The 27,108-nt window shown below is 48.0% G+C and overlaps 1 protein-coding gene across 1 annotated transcript in view; it reads right to left on the bottom strand.

The window, feature by feature from the left end:
* Nucleotides 1-27,108, bottom strand: part of LOC140426964 (uncharacterized) — a 363,390-nt gene that overhangs the window by 16,596 nt on the left and 319,686 nt on the right. Inside the window, exons 13-17 of the mRNA XM_072512289.1 lie at nucleotides 16,208-16,288; nucleotides 7,455-7,508; nucleotides 5,473-5,499; nucleotides 3,798-3,851; nucleotides 1,650-1,736 (exon numbers count right to left, since the gene is read on the bottom strand). Of these exons, the coding sequence (XP_072368390.1) occupies nucleotides 1,650-1,736; nucleotides 3,798-3,851; nucleotides 5,473-5,499; nucleotides 7,455-7,508; nucleotides 16,208-16,288 (303 nt within the window). The remainder of the gene's footprint in view (nucleotides 1-1,649; nucleotides 1,737-3,797; nucleotides 3,852-5,472; nucleotides 5,500-7,454; nucleotides 7,509-16,207; nucleotides 16,289-27,108) is intronic.

Raw genomic sequence — 27,108 nt, 5'->3', positions numbered from 1 at the left:
TGACTTCATCTACATCTTATGCAGGCAGCATAATCAAAGATCCCTCCCACCCGGCTTACTCACTCTTCCAACTTCTTCCATTGGGCAGGAGATACAAAAGTCTGACTACGCGCACAAACAGACACAAAAGCAGCTTCTTCCCCGCTGTTACCAGACTCCTAAACGACCCTCTTATAGACTGACCTCATTAACACTATTCTTCACCCGGTGCCAGTGCTTATGTAGTTACATTGTGTACCTTGTGTTGCCCTATTATGTATTTTCTTTTTTTTCCTTTTCTTTTCATGTACTTAATGACCTGTTGAGCTGCTCGCAGAAAAATACTTTTCATTGTACCTTGGTACACGTGACAATAAACAAAATCCAAATCCAAGTCCAGATCAGGAACCCCTAGACCCCAGACTTCTGCCGGGAACATTAGGGAGACCGTGCTCAGGTGCCCTCTCCTGGTTGCGCGAGGATCCCCAGTGCTGAAGCCCTGCTCTTTAGTGTTTGATTGTTCACAGCTGCCTCTATGGTGACAGGCTCACTGTTCAGGCATCAAAGTTTGCTGGACATGCTGTGCACAAATCATCCTCTGAGGCATGGCTCCCTCGAGGAGACACTTGAGAGTTTCAGGGTGTGAAGTGCTGTCACAACAAACAAAGCTAATTCCTCATTTGAAAAAGCCTTCAGCTAGGAAGCTGCTGACAATCAAAGGGAGTGAAACTGAATTACACCAGGGTAAAGTCGAACAGGTTTGTTTGAAATCACAGGCTTTCGGAGCGCCGTCCCTTCATCAGGTGAAGAGTTTGGTAGGACAGACAGGCTGCAGCTTTGGTTGTCCCTGTTTAGGGCCTCCACAATATTTAAAGATGGCTCGAAGGTTTCACATCCGCAAGGCCCCTCACCCCTCCGGCCCAGCGGCGACGCCCGACCTAGAAACCCCCTGAGCACTGGGGCAGCAGCTCCAATGCCCTCGAGCTGCATGCCTCAAGAAGTCATCACGCCAACTTCACATTTTTGAAAAGGAGTGCCAAATGATGCCCTTTGGGGTAACACCGCCGCTGCATTTGACTTCAACCTTGCTGAGCAGATTGAAATGAATGCAAATGAGGGTTAATAATATTTTCGCCATCGTTGTGCGAGTTCCGGAATTTGCCATCGGGAGCGGGCCGGGTGAATCGCAAACTGGCGTCAATCCCGATTTTGGCCTTTCCTGCTCTGCACCCAGTGCACCTCGATCCGTGCTGGGCTTAAATAGCACCCAATATTTCCACTTGGGGGAGGATCCAAAATTAGAGGTCGTTAAAACAAGATAGTTACTGACAGGTAGATCAGGAGAAATGTTATTATTCTGTGAGTGCTTTGAATAGGAAACTCGTTAAGTTAGAAGAAATGGAAGTGAGTGTGGGATATATTCACCAGCAGTGTTACCAGGGCCAAACGTCCTACTGCTGTGCTGTGTGTGCTTGTAAATAAACGGGAAAAAAAACCTTGTCACAAATTGTTTCCTGCATTTTTGCTTGTCTGACACGGTTATTGAAATCGTTATTGACAGTGTTATTGATATTCTGCAGTACAAACCTTTTAAAAACAATATGCTCTTTCCTTTTAACATTATTAATTTCTGGACACATTTCTAAGAAAACAAAGCAGAAATCACATACCACTGGACAAGGCTGATCTAATCCAGGGGGACCTTGTTCTCCCTTCTGCCCTTTGCTTCCTTTTTTACCTGGATAACTTCTCTCCCCCTGTGGAAATAATTGATGATGTGTTTGAGAAAGACTAGCAAATATGTGTGGGCCCAATCAAATGTAGCGCTTCTGCCTATCCGGTCCCACTGAAAGTCACTGGACGTTTGGCTGCCCTGCCACAGCCCCCACAGCAGGATCCCCCCCCCCCCCACAGTGGGGCCAGAAAATCAAAGTAAAACCAGCCAGTAAAAGTTTTTAAAAGAAATTTTAGAATACCCAATTCATTTTTTCCAATCAAGGGGCAATTTAGCGTGGCCAATCCACCTACCCTGTACATCTTTTTGTTGTGGGGGGCGAAACCCATGCAGACACGGGGAGAATGTGCAAACTCCACACAGACAATGACCCAGAGCCGGGATCGAACCTGGGACATCGGCGCCACCGTGCTGCCCCCAGCCAATTAAAGTTATCTCTGCAAAAGATACAAATTTATTTCAATGTATTCATTACAAATGCACAGTAAAATCCAGTTATATATGCATAAAATTGCATAAAGCAGGAATAGATTCACAAACCTACCAGGCGCTTAAACAAGGCATTATCTTTGCAATTGAGGGCAGCATTTAGAATTTTTAGAGTCTGCATTTGGTGAAGCTGCAACTGCAGAGGGTGCACTCCCTATACCTGTAGTTGCAGGGTCCTATTCTCTACAGGTTCCTTGGGACAATGTACAGGGGAGTTTATTCTGTCAGGAGTGAGGAGGGGGGAGTGAGGAGGATGGGGGTGGGGGAGTAATGAGGGGGAGTAATGAGGAGGGGGAGTAATGAGGAGGAGGAGAGGCAGTGATGCGGAGGGGTGAGGGCAATGATGGGGAGGGGCAGTGATGGGGAGGGGGAGTGAGGAGCTCCCGGTGGCACGGGCGCAAACTGTTACTGCCACCAGATGATTGGACACGTGCCGGAGAGCTCGCTGGTCCTGCCGCCAATTCTCTCCCAATTTAGAGTGGCCAATCCACCTACCCTGCACATCTTTGGGTTGTGGGGGTGAAACCCACGCATACACAGGGAGAATTTGCAAATGCCACACGCACAGTGATCCAAGGCCGGGATCGAACCTGGGACCTCTGTGCTACCACTGCACCACCGTGCTGCCCTCTCTAGATCTTCTCACGGTAGAAACTCTTGAGAAGTTTCTGTGAACTCAATTAGTGTAGCAAGTAACAGATCAGCATGAGTCTGCACGGTGTATGATATTGGACCCATCTTCGCTAGGATCATAGCTGTTACCTATTTCTCATTGGTGGTGTAATTCCTAGCTAACACTCAAGAAGGTTGATAGGTTCATGCCCCACTGCTGCACTTGAGCATAGAATTTCCATGTTAATAAAGAGGCAGCATTGTACTCGTCAGGTACGGTTCTTTGTAAAGGATAACTCAAGTTTCGATCTGCCTTCTCAGAGACCCCATGGCACAAGTCAAAGAACAGGCGTGTTCCCTTGCTAACATTTTTCCTTCAACCACCACCACAGTTAAAGTCATCATTTATCTCCTGGCTTTGAGGGAGTTCACTGTGCCCAAAATGGCTGCCATGTTTCCCACATCATAAGCTTGGCTGCATTCTGTTGTCCACTGCATTTTTCGACCGAGGGAGAGGAGAACGTTTGGGAGTGTTTTACGGCAGGTATGATGAGGCGGCACCAAGTGGGAAGAAAGGGGTCTGTCATGAAAGGTTGCAACCTCCGCATGCTTTTCATCTCTTTTTTAACAACTTTTTGGAGCCTGACATAAGAAATTAGCACAGGTTAGGAATGAGTAGGTGGTTTTAAACTTGTAGCTGTGACCAACTTCTTGTTTGCGACATTACTCCTCTGCCGCATTAAAGTCCCGGCCTACAGTCCCGATTGGACATGGAGCCTCCCTTTACAACTCTAATTGGTCACCTGCCAGCCAGACGCCACTTATCCCCCCCCCCCCCCCCCCCCCCCCGTTTGATTTGACAAACTGAGACAGTGCAGATGGGAGTGAGCCTCCCTCTCTCTGCTAAGAAAAATGTAAAATTCAGCCCATTATAACCATAAATAAAAATGGTGCGTTAGTAAATAATTAATATGTCTCCTACCTTCTCTCCCTTTTCACCTCTATCTCCTTTCAGCCCCCTCAGACCTGGGAAACCCTGCAAACAATAGTATCCCTGAATGCTTTGAACACAATAAATGCAGCATTTTACAGTGTAAATAACATGTTTTTAATAAATGTATGAGCTTTGAAAAGCAGTTAATAGGCTCGAATACTTAGACTAATAATAAAATTGGCGTGTGAACCAGTTGGCAATATGCAATTTTTTTCTATTCAGCATCACCAAGATTCTAACATATATCTAAGCTTATACAGCAGTAAATTCTCATTAGAACATCAGAATTATTTCATGATTTGAGGAACTGAAAGCACAAACGATGAGGAGTAACCTAAAACAAGAAGTTAGTTGCTGGTGTTTCCAGCATTTGCATTTTTTATTTTAGATTTCCAATATCTGCAGCATTTTGCTTTTCATGGCCTTTGGGTGGAATAATATGGGGGCTCAGATGGGATGCGCCCCTGGAAACCACGTTGGCACAAAGCCAACACACTCTATGTCAACCTCCCTGCAGCATTAAAACGCTGTGGGGATCATTAATGAGGGCCGAGTCGGACTGGGGCGGACATCGCACCCTCTGGAGATGCTGACCAATTGGATTGACTGGCAGCTCCCTCAGTCCCAGCAGCACCAGGAAGGCGCCCATGGCAGCTGCCTGCGCTGCAGATGAGGAATGGAACCCAAGGCCTAGAATCCCTGGAACAGCTAAGTCTGGAGTCTTAGCCTGGGAGGATTTGGGGGAGGGGAAGTGCAGGGGTGGTATAAGGGTGGGAGTGGGCAGGAAGGAAAGGGGTGAGGGGTTAAATGGTGGGAGTGAGTAGGAAGGAAGGGGGTCTTCAGTCTAAGGGGGCAGCCCACGACAGTCAAAGGCCAGCCCCTGAAGAGCGAGCCCCCCACCTCTCCTGCCCTTTAACCATTATGAGTTTAAAAATGGGGCCGCCTGTTCCCCTGCCCTAGTGCGCATGCCAAACATATTATGGTGTGGGCAGCACATTATCAGGGTCAATAGGCTTAATAGCAAGCCTAAATGACACTTAATTGTTGATTTAAGTGTGGCAGGTGGGCCGATAAAGGTGCCACACGGGTGAGTGGCAAGGGGCCGGAGATGTGTCCACTCCATTTTACGTAACACCCCCCCCACGAATCAGGTGCCCTTTTTTCTGTTGGTCCAGCAATTAACATCAGATGAGGATAAGGGAAACTTTTAACATTTTGATGAAATAATGCCTTGTTCACGGGCAAAGGAATATATTGTTATTTTGCATACCTTAAAGGATAATGAAAATTATGTCTCATGCATGCAAAGTATTCTGTATCGCTCATACTGTGTCCTGGCTAAGTGTTCTTTTTAAAATGGCATACCTGAATCTGAACTGAGAAAGGTTAGAGGGTCAGTCAGTGAAGTGGAACTGTCCAATCAGATCAATTTGAGCCCTCAGTTCCCATCGTGCTCATTGAGCAGCTCTGCAACTTGCACTTTAATTATTAAATTCTCCATTATTGATTTGTTTTCCAGAAATGTGGCCTTTATTTTGCACTATGCATATGGTGACAGAGTAGAAATCTGTAGAATTACAGGCTACTGGGGCATCTACTTAATGAACAATTTATTTTTCCAATTTAAGAGCATATTTTAAATATTCTGTCAAAAGATACTTACATCTAATCCTGGCTCACCAGGTTTTCCCTGTGTAAAAACAAGAAGGAAAACAGAGACTAAATTTCAATGCAACAAATCTGAACTTGACCATTGTCTGAGTAAGCTTTAAAGTAATGCAGTACACCCTTATATAGTTAATACCCAAAACTCAAGAAAGAGCTGAAATACAAAACATTCATGTATGAAAGGATATTCACTAACTTCCAATGAGGAGCCAAGTTCTGCAGAGGGCTGGCATGTGGTTGGCTGCCACTGCAGGCAGCGGGCGGCCAACTTGCCTATTGAAGGCCCCAATTTGCGTCATTTAGAGCAACCGCGTGCATTTTGCCAGCAGCTGAGTGCTGCGCCACCCCCTCACCCCCACCCAGTGACCAGTGGAGGGTGCCAATATAATGGTGGCTGCCTCCCTGCAGGAATCTGTGGGGGGGTTGGGTACGGCAGAGAGGTGGTGACATTGGAGCCAGAGGCTCTGGAGATGTTTTCCTGCTTGGTTCTCGAAATAGTTATTTAAATATCACCCATCCGAGCAGTGTTCACATCTCTCAGGCTCTAGGCCAGTGGTACTCACTCGAAAAATAATGAAGGGAAAATTTTGGTATTGAAAAATGTCGATTGGACTACATGAGAGCATGGTGCGGTAGGGTGTGTAGAGTTGTGAGAGCGGGGGAAATAATTGTTGGGGGGGGGAAGGAGGGGACGGTTTGAGAGAGTTGTGGGAGGAGAGAGTTGTGTAAGCGGGGATAGAGTTGTGATCCGAATTGCTCATGGGGTGGTGACCCACAGTTTTAGAAACCCCATGGCTAAGGCTGTCAATTCACCATCATAATACAATGCAAAAAATAGCACTGGGTGACATAGTAAGAGGGGCTGCAGGTAAGACAAGTGACTGCAACCAAGTAAAATTCCCATCATCCAGTGAGACATTTTTTGAAGGGCAAAAGATATTTAAAGGGACATCACCAACGACGTCTTATTCCAACTGTATAGCTCCCTAAGACCTGGCACTGTAGGGACTGGACTCAGACTGGGTGCAAATCTCCCAGTGGAGGCCAAGGAGCCCATTTCCTGTATGCAAACAAAGCTGGAGCCATTAATATGGGCCGAATTGGGAAGAAATCCTGGGGCTAAAGGAAGCATTATCTGACCACAAATGAGCCATAAATTGAAGGGTGGAACGTGTAGAAAGTCGGGGCCAGTATATAAGCGCAAAGTTGTATTGTGTATTGTTATCGGACTTGAGGGCAGCACGGTGGCGCAGTGGTAGCACTGAAGTCTCACGGCGCCAAGGTCCCAGGTTCGATCCCGGCTCTGGGTGACTGTCCGTGTGGAGTTTGCACATTCTCCCCGTGTTTGCATGGGTTTCACCCCCACAACCCAAAGATGTGCAGGTTAGGTGGATTGAACACGCTAAATTGCCCCTTAATTGGAAAAAATGAATTGGGTACTCTAAATTTACAAAAAAAGTTATCGGACTTTGTGCTAAACACTTTGAATTCTTGTTGTGTAGGCAGCAGAGGGGGTGCAAAAAAGATTAAGGAGTGACAAACTTCAAATAGTTAGATGGACGGGAGCAGTTGGGATTGTTTTCCTTGAAGAAAAGGCTAGAGGAGATTGATAGAGGTATTCAAAATCATGAAGGGCTTGGACAGAGTAGATAGGGAAAACCTGCTCCTATTGATGGAAACGTCAAGAAAGTGAGGGCCCCGATTTACAGTGATTGTCAAATTAAGCGATGGAGACACGAGGAGAAACGTTTTAAAGCAGCGAGTGGTGAAGATCTGGAATGTGCTGCCTGAGACGGTGGTGGAGGCAGATTCAATCGAGGCATTCAACAGGGAATTAGATTGCAATCCAAAAATGTGCAGGACCATAGGGAGAAGGCAGGGGAATGGCACCAGGTGATTTGCTTATTCGGAGAGTGAGTGCAGACACGACGGGCCGAATGGCCTCCTTTTGGGCTGTAACAATTCTGTGATCCTTACCTTTTCCCCCTTTTGACCAGGTAGACCTGTAAGCCCTATGGAACCAGGATTTCCCTACAAAGGAGAGATGACATGATGTTATTACTTAATCCACCATTCAATTCCGATGAACTGGAGTATGTTTCCATTCACTTCATTGATGTATGTTCATGCTTGCATTGAAATTCTGAAGGGGGCCCCACCATATGTGGTTAACTAAAGAAGTTGAGGAAAGTATCAAATCTAAGAAAAGGACAAAGACATATAACTGCGCAAAGATGAGTGGCAGTTCAATGATTGGCCAGAATATAAAGAATGGCAGAGAATGACTAAAAAGTTAATCAGGAGAAAGAAATTAGAGTATGAGAGGAAGCTAGCTAGGAAAGTAAAATCAGAGGTATTGAAAAAGGCAGTGTAAGTAACGTGAGTGTTGGAATGCCTGAGAGTGTGAATGGGGAGTTAATAGTAGATAATAAGGAATTGGTGGATGAAATGAACAAATATTTTGCTTTTATCTTCACCAAAGAGTTTACAAAATCATTCCATTAATAGCTGTAAATCAGGAGGTGGAAAGGAGAGAGGAGCTTGGTGAAACTATAATCATTAGAGAAGCGGTACTGAGCAAACTGATGGAGCTGCCGCCTGGCAATTCTCCGGGTCCTGGTGGATTTCATCCTAGGGTCTTAAAAGAGGTGCCTAATGAGGTCGTAGATGCATTGGTGTTAATTTTCTAAAATTTGCCAGATTCTGAAAAGGTTCCATCAGACTGGAAAGTAGAGGAAACTATAGGCCAGACAGCTTGACATCTGCCTTGGGGAAGGTGCGAGAATTGATCATTAAGGGAGTTATCGCTGGGCACTTAAAAAGCCTCAAGGTAATTGGGAAGAGTCAGCATGGTTTGGTGAAAGGGAAAACATATTCAACCAATTTATTAGAGTTCTTTGAAGGAGTAACATGTGTTGTGGGTAAAAGGGAACCTATAGATATGTTGGGTGGGATTCTCCAGTCACCAATGCCAGAATCGCATTCGGCGATCAGCTGGAGAATCCTCGTTTGCGCCAAAATCGGGGGCAGCACCACTTTTGCAATGTTCGCTCCCTCGAAAACACGAGTACATCGTATGCCATGGGAACGGCCTCAGGACATCACCTGAGGCCCTCCCCTGATGCTCTGTCCCCGATGGGCCAAGTTTCTGACAGCATGGAACACTTATCCTTTTTTTTGTGAACCCAGCATGGCGGCTGCGGACTGAGTTCAGTGCCGCCACAGTCGTGGGGGAGGGGGGGCGTTCCGCTGGCAGGGGGGCCTTTGGCGGGGCTGGGAGACTGGCGGGGGGGGGGGGGTCCGGGGGTGGTGAGGCTGGTTACAGGGTGGCAGTTTTTGGAAGGCCGGGTCTGCGCGCGGCAAGCGCCATGCTGCAGGCCTCCACTGTGCGCATGTGCGGTCACGAACCCGGCAATTCTCTGGCCGTATCCACAGGTAAAGCCCGGGGCTTTAATCGGCGCGGCTGCTATTCCCCCCACCGGAGGGAGGTTCGGAGGAACTTTTACATCGTTTTTTCTGGCATAAAAAGCCACTGTTCCCAGCACTTAGTCTGCAAATCAGAAAATCCAGCCCATTGTACTTTGATTTCCAGAAGGCATTTGGTAGGGCGCCACATCATAGGTGATTGTGGAAAATAAAAGCTCATGTTGTAGGGGGTAACATGTCTGCATGGATAGAAATTTGGCTAGTTAACAGGAAACAGAGAGTGTGTATAAATGGGTCTTTGTCTGATTGGCAAAATGTGATGAGGCGAGTCCCACAGGGGTCTCTACTGGGGCCTTAACATTTTACAATTTACATCAAAATGAGGGGAGTGAAGGTACGATTCCTAAATTTGCAAACGACACAAGATAGGTAGGGAAGTGTGATGTGAAGAAGGGATAAGGATTTACAGACAGATAATGTCACCATGGTTTCCCCTTTTCAGGGAGAGAGCTGTCTGGTGGGGGTTTAACCTGAGGATCACCACACATCAGGCTGCAGTATTCAATACATTCAGCCATTTCTTGATGTCACCTGGAGTGAATCAAATTGGCTCAAGACTGGCATCTGTGATGCTGAGCCCTCCTGAGGAGGCCGAGACAGATCATCCACTCAGGACTTTTTGTTAAACAGGTGAATATCCATTTACCAATTAAGGCAGCAGAAAAGATTCTGAATATTCACAACTGTTTTATTGTGACTGTTGTTCAGTACAAACACTGGTTTCCATTCTCCCCTTCTGAATCCTCCACTTGTCCAGAAGCATCCTCAACTGAGGAAAAACCGATGTGTGGCACTTCGCATTGCTGCCTACCACGCTGAGGACCCGGGTTCGAATCCCGGCCCCGGGTCACTGTCCGTGTGGAGTTTGCACATTCTCCCCATGTCTGCGTGGGTTTCACCCTCACAACCAAATGATGTGCAGGTTAGGTGAATTGGCCACGCTAAATTGGCCCTTAATTGGAAAAAAAAAAATTGGGTACTCTAAAAACCGAGGCAAAACCTAACTTTAAAGCACAAGGTTCAATGAGCATCACCTGCTCTCAATTCACTCTAAAGAAAGACTGAAAGGCACCTGCTTTCTAAAATTGTCAGAGTCCCATCCTTTTAAGAAAAAAAGAATTGTTTAGACAAAGATACGCAGATATAAATATAGAAAAAAATTAATAATTTCAGGTTCCCTCTGTTACATAACAAGACATTGTTCTTCTAGAACCTTCAACAATTTTTCTGTAGAGGCATTCCTCTTAGTGAAAGAATCCGATATTTGATGACTAGTATCCATTCACCTTAGCTTAGAGATTTCTTTCCTCTCCATCATCTGCTGTGCCAATGTTTTTGTTTACACTTTTTCTTTGAATGTACATTACCTCACAAAGATCAGTTATCTATTTAACATTCTATCGGTACTGTTCCTTCCGTCTGTTTTTTTTAATATAGAACTTGGACAAATCGAACGCCACAGCATCAACAACAAGAGTAGTGCATTCTTCACCACTTTCTTTGGCTCCTATACTGCGGGCATCTTTTCTCATTCTCGCCCACAAGGAATATCAGCAATACTCCTGCATTGGCATATCCTTCATCAAAGTTTGCAGGCGAGGTATCAATAAAAATGAACAATTTCATGTTATTGGAATCATCCAAAGTCGGGAATTTCAGCAAGTGCTTCTTTATTTTTAATTTTTCTGACGTTTTATTCATTCTCAAGATGACCTCTACCTTTGGGTTTTTCATGGCAAGACACATAAAAACTTGTTTGTGGTTCTGTTTGTGTGCCTAACCAATCGAACTGTTTGACAAGACTCCTCAACTGTTACAGATGGGATGGTGTAAAATGGGTTGCCAAAAATGATTCCCAAGGATCGCCTGACCATTTTTCCTGTTTTCTCTCTGGGTAAATTCTCACTGCAGTACCGTGTATGGCCACAAGAGGCTGATATGGAAGCTGGTGCCTCTCTAGGCACAGTGTGGTTGGGGGGAGTTTGCAGTCAGAGACCTGTAAAATTCTCGTCGGGTGGTATTTCTTGCTACTGTGTTCAGTGTCAGGATTTGTATTATTTCTGACTTCAGTGTGTCACTAACAAACCCCGTGCGTCCTTGATTGTCCTCTCTGTTAATCCGGAGGTACAGCCTTCTCCACCCCTATAAACCTCAATGTCCGCTTCCTCAACTTCCAAATTGTCTCCACACCGGCACTTCTTGTCCTTCAAGAACACGTCTTTTCATCACTTCCCCTGCCGCTATCCCACCCACTCCACCCAGTTGCTTGTCCTCAACTATCCGTCACCTTGTGGCTACATGGGACTCGATCAGCTGAATTGGTTCCTGTACCTCAAGAGCTTTTGCATCTAAATAGAGTTTTCAATTGTAACCAAGGATGGCCTCAGCTGATGACTGAACTACACTCGCACACAGGTGCCAGTAAAATGTTGTAAGTGTGTGGGGTGGAACGGAATGTGCCTGCAAAGATTTGCATATTGGTTAGCTGAGTTGTGCCCAGCATTGTTTGTTTAGCATGTTTTCAGTCTGTTACATATTTACCTGGGAAACAGTACTGACATGTGTTCAGTGACATTCTGACTGTTTTGGTTCAACAATTAGGGTTTCTGTCTCTGAAGTGGAAGTTTTGAGTTTAATTTCCTATCCAGGTGGTGTTAGGTTTTGAAAGAGTGAACATAGAGGGCGGGCCACTCGAATGGAGACAGAGACCCACAGCGCGAGATTAGCTGGGTGTTTCCCTGCACTTGAAGCGCCAAGAAAACCCCTGCTATCTAACGCCCATCCGGGTAGATTGGGGCAGCAGCTGGGAAATCTCTGACGAGGCAGCACTTAGTCCCGTTTTGTGCATTGAAGAGCTCCACTCGCTAGTACTCCTCAATGCAGCGAGAGATCGGGACGCCATTCAAAAATGGTGTCCTGATCTTTTGATCGCCACACGTGACCACCGAACCCTTCCACAAGCCCCAACTCACTATAAAGGGGTCCCGGGCACCCTCATCTCCCCCCACACCCGTGCAGGACGCACCCTGGCTGATCACTTCCGTGCAAAAAATGCCAGCTTTGCACCTTGGCAGTGCCAACCTGACACCCTAGCAATGCCCCAGCCAAGTGGCAGTGTGACCTGGGCACTTTGGCAGTGCCAGGATGGCACTAAGGTGGCACCAGCAGTGCCAGGGCATCAGACGGAACGGCACTTGGGGTCTCCCTGGGCCTGGGGGTGCCCTGTATGGACCCCTTTGTAGGTGAGTTGGGGCTTGGGGGGTGGTCGGGAGTTGTGTAGAGGGCTCGAGAGATTGGGGCGCCATTATTTTGGCACCCTTGGCTGCATGTTTCCCTCCGATCTACCCAAATGGCCGTTCGATAGCATGGTGTTTCTCGTCGCTCCGAGCACCAGGAAACACCCGGCTAATCACGTGCTATGGGACTCTGTTTCCATTCGGATAGATCGCACCAAATGTCTATCTTGCCATTTAATTCCCACTGCCACATTTTCCAAGGATTTTTAGATCTGTAATCTGCCACCACCTCATTCTATACTACCTTCCCCCATGGGCCATTTGAGGGCTGAATATTGTGTTTTCTCTGATTTCTGTCTCCACATTTGTTTTGACCATTTTGGAGTAATTTTGTCAGCCTTTGGGCCTAGCCTTGTATTACAGTTACCCAAGCAAATTTGGCAAAGATTGAAATATATATCAATGTTTTATTATCTTTGTAAAGTTTACTAACAATTTTATTCCCATATACATTGTTGTAAAATGTATACACCAGCTTCTGTATATGGTTTATATATCCCACTTCTAACAAAAGGCTCCTCATACTCGGTTTAATCTGTGACAATGTCCTATTCCAGAGGGTCAGTTGGTGAAGTATAGAACTGGAGTCAGTCTTGACACTTTTCACACTGTAAGAGTGATATAATTCAAGCCTACATCTTCCAATCCAAAAACCATAGTTTCAAAATTACTGGACAACCTCAGGTCTGACAGCCTCTGTGGAGAGTGAATGGAGCTAATGTTTTGAGTCTGGATGACTCTTTGTCAAAGCTGGAGAGAACTGGAAATAAGGTCAGATTTATACTCTGGTGCATGTATGTGTGGGGGGGTGGGGGGTGGGGGAGAGAGGTCCCTGGAGCAGTGAAGTTGGATAGAGGACCAGCAATATGTGCAGATTGACAAAGACGTTGTGGACAAGAAGACAAAGGGAATGTAAATAGGGAATGTAAATAGGGTGATCGGGGCTAAGAAAGGTGCTGATAATGGCATATAAAGAGATTAGAATATGTTAATGGCAGAACAAATGTGAGCAGTGTGTCAAAGGACAACTAGGAGCAGGGAACAGATGGCCCAAGTGAGGTGGGGTGGGAGGAGGGGGGACAATGGTAAACGAAAAACAGATTGATGGAAGAAATGAAAATAAATTGATAGAAATAAAAATGGGGTGAAGGTGGAGGAGAGAGTTCACAGTCTGAAGTTGTTGAACTCAATGTTAATTCCAGAAGACTATAATGTGCTTAATCAGAAGATGAGGTGCTGTTCCTACAGTTTGCGCTGGAATACACGGGAACATTGCAACAGGCCAAGGACGGACATGTGAGCAGGACAGTGAGTTGAAGTGGCAAGCGACAGGAAGATCTGGGTCCTGCCTGTGAATGGACCGAAGGTGTTCTGCAAAGTGGTCACCCAGTCTGCGTTTAGTCTCTCCGATGTAGAGTAGACCGCATTGGGAGCAGCAGCAAATGAGCAGTTTGAAGGAGTTGCATGTGAAGCGCTGCCTCACTTGAAAAGATTGTTTAGGCCCTTGAATGGTCAGCAGGGAGAAGGTAAAGGGGCAGGTGTTACACCTTGTGTGATTGCATGGAAAGAGGGTGAGGTGTTCGAGATGATGGAGGAATGGACCAAGGTATCCTGAGGGAACGGTCCCTGCGAAATGCTGACAGGGGGAGTGAGGGGACGGTGTGTTTGGTGGTGGAATCACGCTGGAGCTGGTGGAGGAAGATACTTCAAAAACAAAAAATACTGGACAATCCCAGCAGTTTCAATCATAGTTTCAATCTGTGTCTCTTTATAGCGGTTCAATTAAATCCACAATTAATACCCACTAATCTCATATAATTAAACACAAATAACATACAATTAATAATCGGGATCTTTCTCATTTATAAATAATGCTGACCTGATGATAAAATCAAAAGCATCAGCACAATTATGGTAGGCTAAGTGCTAATAAATGTTGCTCAGTCATACCCGATAGGAGAGCCAGTCAGGAAATCTATCCATATTACACAGCCACACGGGTTTTAGAACAAAGAACAAAGAAAAGTACAGTACAGGATCAGGCCCTTCGGCCCTCCAAGTCTGTGCCGATCATGATGCCCTAACTAGAAACAAAACCTTCTGCCCTTTCTTGGTCCGTATCCCGAGTACGCTGCGCCACGTATCCACGCCCTCAGGCCATTGCCTGAGGCCTGCCTCCCGATGCTCTGTCCCCGACTGGCCGAGTTCCCGACTGCGTGGGACACGTGTGGTCTTACCCATCGGGAACCTCGCCGTGGCGGGTGTGGCTCAGTCCCGGATGCGGGCAGGGGTGGACATATTCGGGGCTGGGGGCACTGTGGTGGGGCGGTCCAGGGCACGCGAGCCAGCTGAAGGGGGGTCCTATTTCGCGGGCCGGGTCCACGAGCGGCATCCGCCATGAAGCAGGGCGCGGCGGCTGCTGTGCGCATGCGCGGCCACGGACCCGGCAATTCCCCGGCCGTATCAGCAGCTAGATCCGGGTGCTCTACGCTGTCTCCCTGCTAGCCCCCTGCAAAACGGGGAATCGGGGGCCGTTTGTGCCAGTTTGTCTGGCGTAAAACGACACTGTTCCCATGCCGGAGCGGGGACATAGTCTCAAAATCAGAGAATCCAGCCCATTATGTCTATTAACGTAAAGTTCATTTCTGAGTGGAATGGACGGGAGGGGAATTAAGTTCCAAATAGAATAGTGTTTCGGGAGTCTGGTGTCAATTGTATGAATGACATGTCCCATCCAGTGGAGCTGCCTTTGAATGATTAACATCTCGATGCTGGGCAAGTTGGCTTGGGAGGGGAGGATCTTGCGAACGCACCACTGATGGTACTTCGCCAGTGATTTGAGGTGCCTGCTATAGGATGTACCCTGCAACTATTGGAAGGCAGCCAATGACTCAAATGCAACTGCCCGCTCAGTTTGGCCATTGTCATCATAGAGGAAATTGGCATAAGTTGACAGGCTGACAAACAACCCACCTGGAACATGTCTTATATATTTACGGACAGCAAGCTGGGACCCTCAAGATCTCCAGTGGTGCACAGGAAGGAGCCAGAGACAAGGAAACAGTGATGACTTCCACAGTGGTGGGCGAAGCTGTGCAGCCAGGTCCAGCTCCCGAAGGCAGCTTCTTTTCATAAAAGAGGCGGCAGATACCAGTGATGACCCGGTATGTCAACATGAGCGTGCAATCACACTGTTCTTCAGCTAAGCTTTCAACTGTAGTCTCGTCTACAGGGAGTATCTTCTGTGGCCTCAACCCCTCCGTTGCTCTCCACTCTGTTATTCTCTACTCCACTGTTGCACAGATCTCCCCTGTACCCCACCCTCTCTGTGCATCTGTAAACCTCATCATAACACACTGTTGCTGCCATGGATGGTGACACACTTCCTCATCCGAATTCACACTGAAAACATTCATGGTGCTCCCGCCATTCTGATGCTGTCCATTTGAGAGCTTCAGACTTCTGTCTGTGACCAGAGGGAACTGAGAAATCAGCTGGAAGCACAGAGCCTATTCATATCGAGCAACCAGAACATTAAACACCACTGAGGCTCTCCATTAAATCACACCTGCATGAGAGACAAACGTCCCGAGCTCCCCGTGCCGGAGGTGTTAATTAGAAACCCCTGTTGAAATCATTTGGAATTTGCCTCATTAGCATGTGATAATTATCGACTCATCTCCGGTGAGCAGATTTCTTGCACAAAGTCAAATGAGTTTCCATTCAATCCAGAAGTGGGCACATTGCTGTCAGGTTTGAGAAATGTTACATTTTGATTTCCCACCTTTCTCCAAAAAACCTGTCCTCTTATGACCCTGGAGCTGCTCCAGGAGCTAAAAAGGCAATTTCTGCAGATAAATGATATGTAGAAATGACTGAAATGTGTACATAAATGTTCAAATAAATCTCAACTCTTTACTCTGATTAAAGACATGGCTGTTCACATACCTGAATTCCAGGACCACCTCTATCACCTTTTCTACTGGCATCACCCTTTTCTCCTTTATTGCCACTCAGTCCCGGTTCACCCTAGGTAGAAATTAAGAAATAGCTTGAATAATTTATCACAGATGTCATGGTCTTGAAATTCTAGTGTCTACCTAGGCCCGTGCCTACACCCTATCCTCTTCACGCCTTAACCCCACCTAACTTTATGGACACTAAGGGGCAATTTAGCATGGCCAATCCACCTATCCTGCACATCTTTGGACTGTGGGAGGAAACCGGAGCACCCGGAGGAAACCCACGCAAACACGGGGAGAACGTACAAAGTTCACACAGTGATCCGAGGCTAGAATTGAACCCGGGTCTCTGGCGCAGTGGGGTAGGAGTTAGTCTGGCAACTTCCTGAGACACAACCCTCAAGGACTGGAGAAATATTCTTCCTTCGCATTCCAAAGGAATTTGGAACAAAGTGTCAATAGGCATAAATCTGAAGGATCAGCGCCAAATTATGTCCCCAATTCTGAGCAATCCTCTTGATATAGAGCGTTCCTGGATTTTTCTGATGGCCATGTTTAAATGGCGTCCCGGCCTCTTGCTACAACGGGGAGGTCCAGCGAGCGGAGCTTCCCATTGTAAAAAACGGGGCTGTGTGCGGCCTCGGCCGTGCGTTCCCCATTTAGGTCCCTTATTCAAAGCGCGTTGTGTTGAAAAGCCATGTGTTTCTCGGCATTACAAATGCCGGGAAACACGCGGCTAAACTCACTCGCTCGGGCACTTTGTTCCCTTGTGGGTAGACCGCGCCCTAACTTCTCTAAATTTTGATCCAACCTGTGATAAATGCTATGCTGCCTCAGCCCTTTTAATTCATATGTACTGGTTGTCATGATATCCACATTAACATATCATGGTGCAATCACACACACACACCAATGGACAGGTAGTTGGACCAACCAACACACACAACATCGCAGCCAATCACCAGTGAGAGCACACGCACTATAAAACAGGGAACACCACAGTTCCCACTCATTCTACCAGGAGATAGCTCAGAGCACAGAGCCTCACAGCGTGCCACTCAGACATACACCATGTGCTGAGTGCCTCACTAAGTTAGTGCTAGGGCTGGGTCCACAGGTTAGCTGGTGAAGTACAAACCACAGCCAGAAGTTAATAGTTATTATTGTACAGAGCAATAAAGCAGAGTTGTACCATCTACAACCGTGTTGGTTTGTTTGTGTATCGGAACACCCAACACGACAATGATACCAGGACCGGACACTCGCCAGCGACTGTGAGACCTACCTGCACCTCTTCAGAGATCCGCCATCCTGCGCCATGGACACCATCAGCCCCCCGCAGCCGCTCCAAATCGCTGGAAATCTCAGCGTCAACTGGAAGCTGTTTAAACAGCACTTCCAGGTCTTCCTAGAAGCCACAGACAGGGAGAATGCATCGGACACCAGAAAGATCGCCCTCCTCCTCTCCACGGCGGGGCAACATGCCATCCACATCTACAACTCCCTGGCATTCGCGGAAGGCGAGGACAAGACAAAGTACAAGACGGTGCTTCTAAAATTTGAGGAACACTTCAGCGTGGAAGTTAATGAGAGCTTCGAGAGGTACCTCTTCCAGCAGCGCCTGCAGGGTAAGGATGAGCCTTTTCAATCTTATTTGACACATCTCCGTATCCTCGCGCAGTCCTGCGGCTATGAGGCCACCTCCGACTCCATGATTCGGGATCAGATAGTTTTTGGGGTCACCTCGGACACCCTACGCCAGCAGCTCCTCAAAATAAAGCACCTCACCCTAGCCACCACCATCGAGACCTGCGTCCTCCACGAAAACGCGACCAGCCGGTACTCCCAATTCCAGGCGGCCGAATCGGCACGGCAGGGGTCCTACAAGCCCGAGCGGGTCCAGTCGATTGAGTTCCTCCCGGCCCGCGGCCCGGACGAGGGCAGCCATTTTGCGCGCTTTCCGAGGCATCCCGCGCTTGTACGTGCCAAAAGAGGGGAAGCCGATGCAGAGGCTCGGGATGCACAGGCGCACTCTATGCAGGACCGCACCGCGCATGCGGGGTGGCGCAACGAACGACATGACGTCACGATGTGCGGCAACTGTGGATCTGCACACTTAAAGCGGCAATGTCCGGCCAAAGCGCGACAATGCCTCCGCTGTGGCAGGATGGGCCACTACGCTGCCTGCTGTCGAGCAGCTCAACCTGCCAACTCGCCGCAATTCCGCCAGCCTCGCAGTGACGTGCGGGCCATTCAGCCCCCATACACCGAGTCATACCCTGACGACGTGCAGACCGGTGATACCGACGACCGGGAACCCTTCCGCGTTGCGATAATAAACAAGAACCGGATGTCCCGAAGTCGGAACCACCAGCCGCTGCCAGTGCACAGTGTTAATCCGGGCGATGAGTGGTGTGCCATCCTAACGGTCAACCGATCACCAATCACATTCCGCTTAGACACTGGTGCCTCCGCCAATTTCATTGCATGGTCAGCCTTCCACACCTTGAAGGTTATACCACCAATTCTGCCATCCCACTGTCAGCTGGTTGATGATAACGGAATCGTTATCCCGGCCATGGGGTCCTGCCAGCTCGAGGTTGCACACAATTCGCATGCAGCCACACTGTCTTTTGAGATAGTTGGATCCTCAAAGGAATCCCCGTTAGGTGCACAGGCGTGCAAGATCCTCCACCTCGTTCAGGGGGTACACACTTTGTCTACAGAAGGCACGTCCGATTTCCCAGATGCAGACTTGAGGGCGCAGCTCCACTCGCTCCTCACCCACAACCAGGAGGTTTTCGAGGACATGGGCACACTGCCCTACACTTACAGAATATGGTTCAAACCGGACGCCACCCCAGTCATTCACGCACCTCGTAGAGTCCCAGCGCCACTCAAGGACCGCCTCAAGCAGCAGCTGCAGGACCTGCAGGACCAAGGAGTGCTTTCCCGGGTCACGGAGCCAACACCATATGTCAGCTCCATGGTGTGCGTAAAAAAGCCCTCCGGCGAGCTCCGGATCTGCATCGACCCGAAAGACCTGAACAATAACATCATGAGGGATCACTACCCCATACCCAAACGGGAAGAAATCACGAGCGAAATGGCCCGGGCAAAAATTTTCAGCAAGCTTGATGCCTCAAAGGGTTTTTGGCAGATTCAACTGGATCAGTCCAGCAGGAAGCTATGCACTTTCAACACTCCATCTGGCAGATACTGCTACAATAGGATGCCGTTTGGCATCATCTCGCCATTCGACGTGTTTCATCGCATCATGGAACAGATGATGGAGGGCATCGAAGGGGTACGAGTCTATGTTGACGACGTCATCGTCTGGTCCACCACACCACAGGAGCACATCAGTCATCTCCAGCGTGTCTTTGCACGGATATGAGATCAGGGCCTGCGCCTCAACCAAGACAAGTGCTCTTTTGGCCAAACTGAGCTAAAGTTTCTGGGGGACCACATATCCCGGTCAGGGGTGCGGCCGGATGCCGACAAAGTGGCAGCCATCGCAGCCATGCAGCAGCCGTCAGACAAGAAGGCAGTGCTACGCTTTCTCGGCATGGTCAACTTCTTGGGGAAGTTTACTCCCAACCTTGCCTCGCACACAACGACTCTTCGCCACCTGGTCAAGAAGACAACGGAATTCCAGTGGCTGCCCGCACACCAGAAGGAATGGGAGGAGCTCAAGATCAAGCTCACACCGCCCCGGTATTGCGTTCTTCGACACTACTCGAGACACAAAGATCTCGACTGATGCCAGCCAGTCCGGCGTTGGGGCGGTACTCCTGCAACGGGACAACACTGCATCATGGGCCCCGGTCGATTATGCTTCGCGGGCCATGACCCCCACAGAACAGCGCTATGCGCAGATTGAAAAGGAGTGCCTGGGTTTGTTGACCGGCATCGACAAATTCCACGATTATGTGTATGGTCTTCCGCAGCCCCCTGGTCGCCATCATTCAGAAGGACCTCAACGATATGACCCCTCGCCTCCAGCGCATTCTGCTCAAGCTCCGGAGGTACGACTTCCAACTTGTCTACACCCCGGGAAAGGACCTCCTCATCGCGGATGCCCTGTCCAGAGCAGTGAACACACCGCCCAAATCGGATGGGTTCGTTTGTCAGGTCGACGCACAAGTAGCCTTCACATCGGCCAATCTGCCAGCTACTGATGCACGTCTGGCCCACATTCGCCGTGAGACTGCGGCTGACCCCCTTCTACAACGTGTGATGCACCACATGACGGAAGGGTGGCTCAAGGGGCAGTGCCCACAATTCTACAATGTCCGGGATGACTTGGCCGTCATTGATGGTGTCCTCCTAAAGTTGGACCGGATTGTGATCCCACACAGCATGCACCGGCTTGTCCTCAAACAATTGCACGAAGGCCATCTCGGAGTTGAAAAGTGCAGGCGGAGGGCCCGAGAAGCTGTGTACTGGCCGGGCATCAGCGATGACGTCGCCAACATGGTGCTCAACTGCCCCACCTGCCAAAGGTTTCAGCCGGCGCAACCCCCTGAGACACTTCAGCCCCATGAGTTGGTCACGTGCCCCTAGGCAAAGGTGGGTGTGGCCCTCTTTCATGCGCTCGGCAGGGACTACGTCATTATAATTGACTATGTTTCAAATTGTCCGGAGGTCATACGCCTGCACGACTTGACATCATCAGCTGTCATCAGAGCATGCAAAGAAACATTCGCTCGCCATGAAATTCCGCTCACCGTCATGTCTGACAACGGGCCCTGTTTTGCAAGCCAAGAATGGTCATCTTTTGCCGCTTCATACGGCTTCACACACGTGACGTCCAGCCCTTTGCAACACCAGTCGAATGGCAAGGCGGAAAAGGGCGTCCATATCGTGATGCGGCTCCTCTGCAAGGCTGCTGATGCCGGATCTGACTTCTGTTTAGCCCTGCTGGCCTATCGCTCGGCCCCACTGTCCACGGGCCTCTCGCCAGCCCACCTGTTGATGGGTCGTACCCTCAGGACCACTGTACCGTCCATTCATGTTCCTAAACCCGACCATGCTCCAGTACTGCAAAGGATGTGACAGCGTGCTCAGCAGAAGGTGGCACATGACGCTCGGGCAACTAATCTTCCTGCCCTGGCGCCTGGAGACAACGTCCGCATACAGCTACCGGAGGGTGGCTGGTCGGCAACCGCCGAGGTTCTCCGCCGCGTGGCTCCCCTCTCATTCCTGGTTCGCCTGCCTGATGGCTCCATTTGCCGTCATAATCGGTGGGCCCTTCGGCTGCTTCCGCGCTCGCTACATGATCATGCACCGGTGCCATGCCCTCCTGTTGTCCCTGATGTCGACTTCGTTGAGCTTCCTGCCACTCTGCCTATTCCTCTCTCACCCATGGCCAGGCCCATTCCTCAGCCGATGGATCCTGACCCACCCTTGAGGCGGTCAACCCGAATTCGTCGCCCACCTGATAGACTTGACTTATGAGCCTGTTTGCACATTGGACTCACTGAATTGTTTTACAATACTGTTAACGTGTTTCTTTCTCGTCGTTCCAGAAGTTCTCTCTCGTCGTTTGCTGATTGCACTTGTTTTGTTTGTGGTACAACCTCGTTGCTCTGTTGCACCTGACACCTTCCTATGTATATTGTTTAGCCTCATGTACATGTTGTAAATATTGCACACACATACTCAGATGCACTCAGTACACACCAATAATTATTACCATGTAGGCACATATCCTTGTGAAAAGGGGGGATGTCATGATATCCACATTAACATATCATGGTGCAATCACACACACACGCTGATGGACAGGTAGTTGGACCAACCAACACACACACAACATTGCAGCCAATCACCAGTGAGAGCACACGCACTATAAAACAGGGAACACCACAGTTCCCGCTCATTCTACCAGGAGATAGCTCAGGGCACAGAGCTCACAGCGTGCCACTCAGACATATACCATGTGCTGAGTGCCTCACTAAGTTAGTGCTAGGGCTAGGTCCACAGGTTAGCTGGTGAAGTACAAACCACAGCCAGAAGTTAATAGTTATTATTGTACAGAATAATAAAACAGAGTTGTACCATCTACAGCCATGTTGGTTCGTTTGTGTAGCGGAACACCCAACACGACACTGGGTATGTCCTAAATTGGCTTTGTTTTGGACAAAAGCATTTAAAGCACTCTCATATTTTTAGGAGTAACATTGAACCTTCTCCTATTCCAGCACTCTTTGGGGTGGTACAAAATGGCATACCTCTTATAAGAATTCAGACTGATGCACCACCTTATCAACATTGTTGGCTCGAGGCATTATTCTGTTAAACTGGAATTAATCTATCCGCCCACCTTTACCAATTGGGGAAGTGATTTTAGCCAGAATCTCAAACTTGAGAAAATAAAGTACACTATAAAAGGCTGCACTGATAGATTTTATGTAGCTCGGCAACCTTTCCTAGATTATTTTGAAGGACTGCAGCTTGCTACTTTCACATAATTGACCCTAATTAGGTTGTATCTATTAGATCAGGTGAAACTCGATCTGTCCCATGATTTTCTTCTTATTTATTTTTTCCCTGTTTTGTTCTTTCCTTCTACTTCTCTTTTCATTTCTCTTCCAAACGTGAGTTTATCAAATTATTGCTGTAATGTAATCTATTTTCTGTATTGTTGTCCATTATGAAAGTTGTTAAAACGTAGACACAAGTGACAGGAGTCAGCAGGATTGAGAGTTCAGCGATGTTTTAGCGCTTGCACAGGTTACAGGGATAGGGAGGAGTGAGGCCATGCAAGACACGAAACACAAGTTTGAAACTATAGCACAGTTACTGAATGCCAATAAGATTAGGACGATAGGTGAACAGAACTTGACGCTATCTTACATTAAGAGCACAGAATGTCAGATAAACTGAAGTTTATCGAGGGTGGAAGAGTCAGAGGGCATAGGTGTAATAAAATCTAGAGGTGACAAAAGTATATTTGAGGGTTTCAGTGGCAATTAGGTAGACCAGGATAGAGGTGGGCAATGTTACGGAAGTAGAAATAGGTGAAGAAGAGGTTATGAGGTTGAAAACAACCTGGTTGAGCAGGATGTTGAATTTTGCATAAAATAATGTAATCAAATTTGCTTTACCCTGGTAATAGCCAATATACCACAATATTCATACTTGTTGGGGACTGCATAATTCTGTGTTGCAAATATCTAGAGCATGGCTTACATATTCTAGGACACATCATTTAGTTTCAGTAATTAAAGTTTTAACTGTCGGCAAAGAGGGGTGTGTGATTGAAAAACTGATAAGCAAGTCTGAAATAAATGTAATTCAAACAGGTCTGGAATTTATTACAATTAAAGGTAGCCTGTGTTTGTCTTGCAGGGTCAAAGTTGACCTCTAACCTTGCATTGGAGCCAGTGAGTCTGGAGAATGAGTTAGAAGCTTCATGGGCAATATGAATTATTCATATGGGTTACATAATCAAGGAGGAGCCTTGAAGGTAAAATAACTTGGGCAGAATTTTCCTATAGTTTTTCAGTGTGTCAGAATCCTGGCATGTAGCTCTCCAGCTGCACAGCGCGTTTTTAGACCACATCTTGAGGCGATCTGAAAAGCAGAATTTAGGAGGTGTGGTTTACGCTGCCACTGTGGCAGGGCAGGCCCTGATCGAGCCAGCTAGGAGATTGGGGCGCCGTTTGAAAATGGTAACTTGATCAGCATAGAAAATGACCCCCTACACATCAAGCATTGGGTCTCTCCCCCCCCCCAAACACCATCAGCTTTGGGGCTCTCACCTCGCCCCCTCCCCTCCCCCACCATCAGCATCGGGACTCTTCCCCCATCCCCCCACACCACTACAGGCATCGACATTGGGGGTTCCTCCCCCCCCCAACAAACATAAAGTGAACCCCGTCCCCAGTGGGTCCACATTTGGCAATGTTTATGGGCACAGGTTTGAAGAAATTAGCTGAGTACAGAGAATTTGGTGATGTCTTGAATGACACCATTAGAAACAGACTAAAGTGTGGGTTAAGAAGCGAAGCTATCCAGAAAAGACAATTAACAGAAATCAACTTAAATCTAAAGAAAGCTTTTGGAGACCCAATCACTATAGAATTAGCAGCTAAGGAAGCCCAACAATTACGTTTGAGCTCTAGAGTCCATAAAATGTCGGCTGAGACCCGAACACAGACACAGATTTGAAATTGTCACTGATGTGCAAAAACTGGGCACGCAGTAGCAGACTGTTGGTGTAAGGGTGTAAAATGCAAGAATTGTGGTAAAAAAGGGCACAACAAATGTCAGTGTTGGGGACCAAAACAATAAGTTCCAAACAAGAACTATAAAAAGCATGAACCAAGTGCATAAAATGGAAAACTGAATAGAGGGAAAAGGATCCATGTGATACAGAAAGGGCGCAAAAAAGTCCAGGGTCACAATCAGCTGACGCACTGCCGCTGAACGTACTGGCCATTGTAAGAATCGTAGTATTGACAGTGCAGAAGGGGGCCATTCAGCTCATTGAGTCTGCAATGGCCCTTGGAAAGGGTACCCTACTTAAACCCACGCTTCCACCCTATTCCCATCACCCAGTAACTTCACCTAACCTTAAGGGGCTATTTAGCATGGCCAATCCTGCTAACCTGCACATCTTTGGACTGTGGGAGGAAACCGGAGCATCTGGAGGAAACCCATGCAGACACAGGGAGAAAGTGAAAACTCCACAGAGACAGTCACCCAAGGTCGGAATTGAACCTGGGGTCCTGGAGCTGTGAGGCAGAAGTGCTAACCACTGTGCCACCATGCCGTGTGGGTGCAACAAATGCTGCTGGGTCACACCTCTACTGGACAGACAAACCAATTAAAATGAAGGCGGCTCTGAAGCAGCAGCTTTGTTGTACCAGAAACTGTTAACCAAGCGAAACTATGATATACCACCTTAAAACCCTGAAAGATAACACTAAAAACCTAAACTGGGGAAGTGGTCCCATTCTGGGGCCTTATTGATGCAAATGTGCAGCTAAACAGACAGACCGCAGACTTGTCCCTGCACGTCGTTAAAGGTAACTATCCAGCCCGAATGGGGAGGACCTGGCTGGAGGGAATCAAGCTAAACTGGGCCAAGGTGAATCTCATGTCAGAGTCTGAAGCAGGTCTAATGAAGATTCTAAAGAAATATGCCATTGTCCTTAATGGAGAGCTGGGAAGCATTAAAGAGATCTTAGTCAAGCTAAAGATTCAGCAAGAAAGCCAAGCAAGATGTTTAAAGGCTAGGTCAGTGCTGGACGGCATCAGGCCGAAGGTCGAGGCAGATTTAGAGAGGCCGGTTAAGACAGGGCGTCTCAAACCCATTAATGTAAGTGAATGGGCTACTCTGATAGTACCTGTGATGAAGAAAGATGGTGTGGTACGAATACGTGGTGATTTTAAGGTCACTATCAGTCCAGTACAGTGTGCGGAGCAGCACCCTCAGCCTTTAATTGGCAACCTACTTGGTGGATTGGCTGGAGGCCAGCATTTCAGTAAAGTTGACCTTAGTCAAACTTATCTCCAGATAAATGTGGATGCAGATTCATAACAATATTTGACAATTGTGCCACACAAAGGGCTATTGAGATATAAAAGACTTGCAGGGTGGCACGATGGCACAGTGGTTAGCACTGCTGCCTCACAGCACCGAGGACCGGGTTCGATCCCGGTCCAGCAGAGGGCAGTAGAGCGGAGCTGCTGATTGGCTGTTGCAGGGGCAATTTGCATACGTCTGTTGTGCTCACCCTAACTTGAAGGTGGTTTGTGGAGGAGCTGTTGTCAAGTGACACTTAAACCCAAAACACTTCTTCAATGTTTCCCTCCCTACCCCCTCCTCTAACCAAAAGAAAACAACTGCTCTAAAGATCAAGAGGAAGGCTCGAGGGCAGGTAGAAGTAGAAAGAAGTTGAACCATGAAGTCACAGCCTGCAGGTAAGGGATTGGCTGGTGACTGGTAAGTATTTTTTTTTTCTTTTATGTTCCCTCAGGTGTTATCATACGGGGCGCAGAGATTGCTGAGTGAATGCTTGCTGAGAAGGGGAGTGAATAACAGGTAAGCTCTTTCTTTCTTTTTCTTTTTTATCTAGAGGGGATGGCAGGGAAGGTAGTGCAATGTTCCTCCTGCAGAATGCTTGAGGTGAGGGACGCCGTCAATGTTTGAGGTGAGGGACGCTGATTTCATCTGTGGGAAGTGCACCCATCTCCAGCTCCTCAGAAACCGCGTTAGGGAACTGGAGCTGGAGCAGGATGAACTTCGGATCATTCGGGAGGCAGAGGTGGTCATAGATAGAAGCTTCAGGGATGTAGTTACTCCGAAGAATAAAGATAGATGGGTGACGGTGAGAGGGGCTGGGAGGAAGCAGTCAGTACAGGGATCCCCTGTGGTCGTTCCCCTTAGTAACAAGTATACTGCTTTGGATACTGTTGGGAGAGACGCCTTACCAGGGGTAAGCCATGGTGTACAGGTCTCTGGCACAGAGTCTGTCCCTGTTGCTCAGAAGGGAAGGGGGGAGAGGTGTAGAGCATTGATCATTGGAGACTCCATAGTTAGGGGGATAGATAGGAGATTCTGTGGGAATGAGAGAGACTCGCGGTTGTGTGTTGCCTCCCAGGTGCCAGGGTGCGTGATGTCTCGGATCGTGTTTTCGGGATCCTTAAGGGGGAGGGGGAGTAGCCCCAAGTCGTGGTCCACATAGGTACCAACGACATAGGTAGGAAAAGGGATAGGGATGTTAGGCAGGATTTCAGGGAGCTAGGGTAGAAACTTAGATCCAGGACAAACAGAGTTATTATCTCTGGGTTGTTACCCGTGCCACATGATAGCGAGACGAGGAATAGGGAGAGAGAGGAGTTGAACATGTGGCTACAGGGATGGAGCAGGAG

Source organism: Scyliorhinus torazame, chromosome 7 (assembly GCF_047496885.1).
Source record: "Scyliorhinus torazame isolate Kashiwa2021f chromosome 7, sScyTor2.1, whole genome shotgun sequence".
NCBI classification, from domain to species: Eukaryota; Metazoa; Chordata; class Chondrichthyes; order Carcharhiniformes; family Scyliorhinidae; genus Scyliorhinus; species Scyliorhinus torazame.
Note: the sequence above shows the minus strand (reverse complement) of the source record. Positions and strands in the feature narration are given on the sequence as shown.